Source organism: Clinocottus analis, unplaced genomic scaffold, assembly GCF_023055335.1.
Source record: "Clinocottus analis isolate CAN_PGR_092001 unplaced genomic scaffold, fCliAna1.0.p SCAF_28, whole genome shotgun sequence".
In the NCBI taxonomy this organism is placed as follows: domain Eukaryota; kingdom Metazoa; phylum Chordata; class Actinopteri; order Perciformes; family Cottidae; genus Clinocottus; species Clinocottus analis.
Genome location: NW_027176020.1, coordinates 748,096 through 755,595, shown reverse-complemented (window position 1 = coordinate 755,595; position 7,500 = coordinate 748,096). Strand labels below are relative to the sequence as shown.

Genomic DNA, 7,500 nt, shown 5'->3' with positions numbered 1-7,500 from the left:
CCGGTGGACCGTGAAGGCACCACCGGGGGAATCAGATGACGTCACCCGCCGTGCAGCTGCTGATACTTTCCCCCAAATGTCTTTACACGAAACAGGACAAAAAAAAGTCCTGACAGGTCTTTGACGTGAAATGTAGACAGCAGCCCTGCCTTTCCGGTGCGCGTGCGTGTGTCCGCGTTTGTCTGTGTGACTGGTATGTGTGTGTGTGTGTGTTCACACACTTGTTGCTGCTGTTGCTCAGAAATGTGTATTGTTTCCCTGAAAGACTTGATGTCAGACCTGAACCCTCATCAGCGGCTTCATGACTCCAGTGACCTGAAACATTCCTGGTGCACGTGCACGCGCACACACCTGAACAACAGTGATCTATTGTTATCAGCTTTCATTTCATTTTCACGTTAAAAAAAAAAAGTTCCTGTAGTTTTGTAACATTAACCCATTAAACGTGTGTTTCACACACACGGAGCTTTAAACTCCAACTCCCAGAAAGCTTTGTGGCATAAAACTAAAAAAATGCCAGGAATGCCAGTTGGGCCACTGGGAGAGAGCTGTGGACAGGCTCTCCTTGGGACTGGGACCAGTTCAGAACCCGCTCTGGGATTTAAAGCTGCTCTTCTCCTCCTCCTCCTCCTCCTCCTTCTGCTGGTCCAGATGTGTTGCAGAGGATTTTAAACCAGTGGGAATGTGATCTAGATCAGAAAAACCTGAGTTCCTGAAGGCCCCTCCCTCCTCCTGCTGCTTGATTAACCATTGTTATGTGGAGCTGATAGCGGTTTCACAAGGTGTGTGTGTGTGTGTGTGTGTGTGTGTGTGTGTGTGTGTGTGTGTGTGTGTGTCGTCTTCAGCTGCACGACTACAGAATGTTCTGGTGCCGCTCGGTGGTTTACAGGTTTATCTCGGCCAGAGGAATGTCTCCTGTCACCACCCGATAACCGACTTTACAATAAATCACAGCAGCTGGCAGCTCGAGCGCTCTGCTTTACTACTACAACAACAACAACAACAACAACAACAACAAGGTGTTGACTACAGGGCTCTGCATCGTGGATGCAGCTCACCAGCGTTCAATAGCCGCGTTGTTTAAAAGGACTTCTTCATCGTGCACGAGATAAAACAAAGTGACAGCCAGCAGATTCCTCAGACGTCACATGGAGGGAGGGAGAGAGAGAGAAAAGAGGAAGAGAGAGAGAGAGAGAGAGAGAGAGGGAGGGAGAAAAGAGGAAGAGAGAGGGATAGAAGAGAAATAGAGAGAGGGAGAGACAGACAGAATGAACCTAATGTGGTCGGGCGAGGCTGCACAGACGAGGAATACTAGTGGTTGGTTTGGACCAACAAATGTTTTCATTGTTGTGAGCTGCAAAGAGATAGTCTTGTTCTAGTTCTAGTCTTGTTCTAGTTCTAGTCTTGTTCGAGTTCTAGTCTTGTTCGAGTTCTAGTCTTGTTCGAGTTCTAGTCTTGTTCTAGATGTTCTTGTCTTGTTCCAGATGTTCTAGTCTTGTTTGAGTCTTGTTCTGGTTGTGCTAGTTTTATGTTTCTAGTAGTTCTAGATTTTCTAGATGTTTTTGTTCTACTTGTTCTAGATGTTCTACTTGTTCTAGATGTTCTACTTGTTCTAGATGTTCTACTTGTTCTAGATGTTCTACTTGTTCTAGATGTTCTAGTAGTCCGTGATGAGTGTAGCGTTGGTTGTAAACTCCATCGTGTCGTCTGTTTCAGCAGGAAACCTCATGACATTAAAACATTTAGTTTGACTGAAGTTGTTGTTTAAATATGTCATTTATGACTTTGGGAGGAATTTACAGATGTAAACAAAGACGTAAAACAAATGTTTACTTTCCTCTAAAATTAAAAGAAGACAAAATATAGACAATTACATAAAAACCTAGTTTTAGTTTAGGCTTTGTTTAGTTTAGTTTAGTCTGTGGTTACCTCTTGTGATTTATACAAACCACAAAAAATATTTTAAAAAATAATTCAGTTTTATTGTATAAATTATATATTTTTTTAAAAAGCAGAAACGTATGAACCGTCGCTCGGCGGCGTGCGGTGACGGGTTTGAACGCCCGGCTCGCTCGCGGCCCGCTGACCTCGCCGGCGTGTCGCTGGGCGTAATTATCACCGACCACACGAGCCGCTGAGCGCCAAACACTGCCGGCGTGACGGAGCAGCCGGGGGTCAAGTTTGTGTTCATGTCCCGCCCCCTCGCCCATCGCTGCCGGCACGTGATTGGACGTGGGGGAGAAGTTCGGTGTGTTTTGGTTGGCTCTCTCTCTGGATGCAGACGGTGTCTTCTCCGGCCGGCGGACGCCTCCAGCTTTTCTTTTTTTTCCCAACTGTGGAATGAGCGTAATGTCAGGCACGCCGACGCTGATGCCCCGAGGGAGGGGGGGGGGGGCAGAACAGAGGCAGTTCCCACGTGCCTCCTCCTCTTCCTCCTCCTCCTCCTCCTCCTCCTCCTCCTCCATTAGCTCTGTTATGTAACCGCCGGCCGTCCTTTGTGCTCACCAAACTCAGTCCCTTGCAGAGGCGCTGTGCTCCGGCCCTGAGAGGTGAACACATGACCCGCTGCTGCTGCGCCCCCCAGGGTTCCCATTAGGATGGCTCTTTGTCGGTCCTTTGTCATGAAGGGGGGTTACAAACACGGCTGGGTTGTGGTTGTGTGTCAGTTGTGCGTCTGGTGTCCAGCTCGAGCCTCCTTCATGTCGGCCGCTCGTGATTTATTTGAAGAATGTTTCCTAAACAGGACATGCCGAGCTGCAGGCCGCCATTGTTGTGTGTCTGTTACACTCTCTCACACACACACACACTCTCACACACACTCTCACACACTCTCTGGTGGTTCATCTCGTTGTTGGAGCATTTTAAATCACCGTTTCCTACATAAACATTTGGTGTACACAGTCATGTAGTTGTATCTTCAGTATGTTGTGTTTTTAGTTGTTCTGTTTACTTGTTGTTGTTTTCCTGTTGTCTCTGCTGTGAGATGAATAACAGATCATCTGTCTTCTAAACCTTAGTGTCTGTTTATTCTGCATAACTGTGTGTGTGTTGTGGCTTCAAAGTATTCATCGACAGCCGGTTAGCTTAGCACAAAGACTGGAAACGGCTAGCACAGCTTTTTCCACAAAGCGTTGCGTCTTGTTTCTCTGACCCGACAGAAACGTCACGTTGTTTATACGAGGTTGTTGACAGCGGTCGGTTGTGATCAAAAAGAGGACAACAATAATAAAAACAAAGACGACAACAAAGAAGAGCAACGCAAACATCAGAGATAACCCTGTTTAAACCGTTAAACGATGATCAGTGTTGGAGTGAACAGCAGGTTTTGGTTCTGGCCCCACGTCTGAGTCAAAGTGGGAACAGATTGCGTGATGGCATGAGGTCACAGCCTGACTCTTATCCGGAGACGATGACGGACCTCTGGATGCGTTTCATCCTGACGGGGAACCGTCCTCCATCCAGCAGGTCGTACCATGTCTACGACGGAGGGAACGGTTCCTCCTCTTTCCTCCTCCGTCACTTCCTGTTCCTCCTTACAGGCTTTTCAAAATAAACTGTCACAGGAAACCACTTAGTTATGTTTAAGCAAAGGAAATGCAGTGAGTTTTAGGAAAAGATCGTAAATACTTGGTTAAGTTAAAATAACTACAGAAATTCCATTACGTCATGGTCGGCAGCTTCCTGGCCGTTTGTTGGCCCCGCCCACCTCGTGTTCCTAGTTTAAAAACTGTTTGTTATAGTTCCTGGTTCACAATCGGTGAATACAATTCAACAATATTTCTTGAGATATCTACGAATTATGCCGCATTAGTATTGCACGAGAACTGCTGGAATCAAATGGGTCAAAAACCCGACCTCTGGTTTCATGTTTGAATTTATGATGGTCCAGAGCCACTAGTCTTGGACCAGACATGGATCACTGGTCCTGGACCAGTGGCCCTGGACCCGTGGCCCTGGACCCGTGGTCCTGGACCATCACCTGCCTCTCCATGGAGGATGGTGGCTGTGCAGCAGTCGGCAGCATTTCTCCTCACAGCTGAACATACTCGTCATTCTGACGGCGTCTCGCCTTCTATTTCAGAGATCTGTCTCATTTCTGCTTCCTCTCGGATGGAAACTGGATCCTGGAGACATTTATTAATAATCTCATTCTGACTGCTGGCAGAGCCGCTTGTAGCCAACTGTATATGTTATATACATGTTATATACATGTTATACTTTACATAACTGGAGTTAACTCGTCCTGTTGGTCTGGGCTCTGATTGGTTGTCTACAAAGTCACATGACCAGAGACTAGAGGAGCATCCTGCTGTCCTGATCACATGATCTACTGGAGGATAAACTTTATTGACTCTCTGGTGGTGAACGCTCCGTTAGAGGAGATCGACCGAACCATTCTGCTGCCACAAGACAAACCCAACGTTCAGATTCAGACATGTTTCCTGTCTCTGGAGGGGTCAGAGGTCGGGACCCTGACGTCCCTCTGAAAGGCCCTGGTCCTCCTCTGAGCCGCCGGCGGGCCGGTCCCAGCGTTCCTCAGGATCTGCTGGTGCGGTCTGGACGTCTGTTTACCTCTGACAAACAGCAGGCAGCAGGTGGGGCGCGTGCGGGTGTTTGCGCTGCCCTCGCGCCCGACTGCAGGCACGAGCCTGCCGCGTCCTCGGCCCTCTGAGCCGACTGCAGCCCGGGCCGCTCTCTCGGTGGGGACGCGGCCCACGCCGGCGTCTGGTCCAGTCCCTTTTATGATCCTCACCTTCACGCGACTAACGGTTGTTATCTTACTGACGCTGCGTTGCTCTTTATGATCTCATGATTATGACTTTATGATCTCATGATTATGACACTTTGATTCATGTTGTGGCTGAAACGAGCTTCCATACTTTGTTCATACATTTCAAATGCTGTCTTAACTTTCTCCTGCCGGTTGTATAGAAACAGGAAGTGCTCTGCTCTGCTTCCTGCAGCGCTCTGAGAAGCAGACCTTTCTTCTTCTGCTGCATAATTGATATTTGCACTTTTTAGGAAATTTAATGTGTGTGTGTGTGTGTGTGTGTGTGTGTGTGTGTGTGTGTGTGTGTGTGTGTGTGTGTGTGTGTGTGTGTGTGTGTGTGTGTGTGTGTGTGTGTGTGTGTGTGTGTGTGTGTGTGTGTGTGTGTGTGTGTGTGTGTGTGTGTTCAGGATCACCAAGCCGCTGACGTTTGCTGACTGCGTTGGAGACGAGCTTCCTCTGGGCTGGGAGGAGGTGTACGACCAGCAAGTGGGCGTGTACTACATCGACCACATCAACAGTGAGTCTGTTGTGTGTCTGTTGTTTGTGTCTGTTGTCTCCTCAGAGACGTGTCTGTATAGTTTCATGTGCTCTTCTCTTCTTCATGGTATTATTCTACTTTGAGTCCTGATAGTTAAATATCATTCTATTGAGTTCTGTGTGTGTTGTTACTTTGTGTTATGTGTGTGTGTGTGTGTGTGCGTCCATGCAGTGTGTCTTCAGTTGTGTGTGTGTGTGTACATGTCATGTCTTCACCTGTGTGTGTGTGTGTGTGTGTGTGTGCCTGCTGTGTCTTCACCTGTGTGCGTCCATGCTGCTGTCTGACAGAGGGTTCTGTGTCGCGTCCCGCTCCCAGAGGTCACGCAGATCGAGAACCCGCGGACGCAGTGGCGTCAGGAGCAGGAGCGCATGCTGAAGGAGTACCTGGTGGTGGCGCAGGAGGCGCTGCAGGCCAAGAAGGAGATGTACCTGGTGAAGCAGCAGCGGCTGCAGCTGCTGACGCAGGAGATGCTGCTGCTGCACGAGCTGCCCGACGACCAGCGCTCGCTCCACAGCGGTACGACGCCTCGCCTCCTCGCCTCCTTGTCTCCTTGTCTCCTTGCTTCTCTGTATCTTTGTCTCCAGCTCAATACTCACTTCATGGATTTTACAGCTTCTTGTGTTCAAGAAAGACTATCTGTTTACTTAAAAGTATCAATATGTAGCAGAACCGATACAGAACCCTGTGTTCTCTCTGAGAACCGGTGGGAACTAGAACACTAGAACCTGAGGCCTCATGATCAGATCCTCCATCATTCTGGTTCCAGCTGTCACTCACAAAGCTGCTGAAGGGGCGGGGTCTCTTCACTTCCTCCACTCATCCTCCTCCTCTCCCTCCTCCCTCATGTGTTCACAGCCCTTTCCGGCTCGTCCTCGAACTCGAAATACGACCCCGACCAAATCAAAGTGGAGGTGGCCTGCAGGCGAGAGCGGGTGAGTCTTCATGGGGAGAACAATGGAGGGAGGGAGAGGAGGGAGGGGGGCTACAGGATACCAGCCCTCTGAGGAGGAGGAGGAGGAGGAGGAGGATGACATCATCATCATCCTCCTCCTCCTCAAAGGGTCAGGCTGAGGCGAGGTCAGCGCCTCACCAGGGCGTTCACAGGTCAGACCAAAGAAATCTGACTTCATTTATTCTGTTAGTTCATTTATTCTACCACTGATCTCCTATTATTATTATTATTATTATTATTATTATTGTTATTATTATTATTAATGTGTGTGTGTGTGTGTGTGTGTGTGTGTGTGTGTGTGTAGCTCTCCAGACTGAAGCAGGAGCTGGCTCAGGTGAAGCAGGAGCTGCAGTACAAGGAGATGGGAGTGGAGACGCTGCAGGAGTGAGTGTTCCTCTCCTTCCTCTCCTTCCTCTCCTTCCTCTCCTCCTCATCCTCCTTTCCTCCCTCTCTCTCTTTGGCCTCCTCGTGTTCAGCATATTTCGATCCTCTTGTTTCTGTTTCACGCGGCTCACTAATCCGGTTTAATTACATATTTAACGGGAACGTTCCAGTTTCCCAGAGTTTGAATCTGCATCTTGTCTCCTGCGTCTCCTCCGGTCAGTCTGAGTCTGTTTGAACACATAAGCGTCTTTTGTGCTGAGCGGCTCAAACTCACAGGCTCCGCCTCCAGGAGAGGAGAAACAGCCAGAGGGAGGGCAGTTTTCTTTTTTTGATGGAAAAGGGGGGACTCCACCTCAGGAAGAGGAAGAGGAGGGAGGAGAGGAAGCACCAGGAGGGAGGAGGGAGGAAGGCCCAGAGAGGAAGTCACTCCATGAGGGGAGGGTTCAAATACACAGAGATCTGGCTGCAACATACCTCAGCACTTCCTGAGAGGGAGAGAGAGAAAGGGAGAGAGAGTCCTTATCTGGTAGATAACGTGATGGCTCCTAGAATAGCCTCCAGAAAGAAGACGCAGAAGAAGCGTTCAGCAGGTCGAGGTCCTCTGTGGTTCAGACCTCAGCTGTTGTCAGCAATACAGATCACTGTTCTCCGCTCCATGTTGCATCAGATAAAGCAAACTTGTGACGCAGGAATGCACACACACACTCACTCTCACACACACTCACTCTCACACTCACTCACACACACTCACTCTCACACACACTCACTCTCACACACACTCACTCTCACACACACTCACACACACTCACTCACTCTCTCTCTCTCTCTCTCTCTAATGGTCACGACTGTAAAGCA

The 7,500-nt window shown here is 49.0% G+C and overlaps 1 protein-coding gene across 2 annotated transcripts in view; it reads left to right on the top strand.

Annotated features, from left to right (window-relative positions):
- wwc3 (WWC family member 3) overlaps positions 1-7,500 on the top strand; it is an 18,402-nt gene that overhangs the window by 542 nt on the left and 10,360 nt on the right. For both annotated transcript variants that reach the window (XM_068593090.1, XM_068593089.1), the window contains exons 2-5: positions 5,179-5,288; positions 5,625-5,825; positions 6,165-6,241; positions 6,566-6,645. In XM_068593090.1, the coding sequence (XP_068449191.1) occupies positions 5,179-5,288; positions 5,625-5,825; positions 6,165-6,241; positions 6,566-6,645 (468 nt within the window). The remainder of the gene's footprint in view (positions 1-5,178; positions 5,289-5,624; positions 5,826-6,164; positions 6,242-6,565; positions 6,646-7,500) is intronic.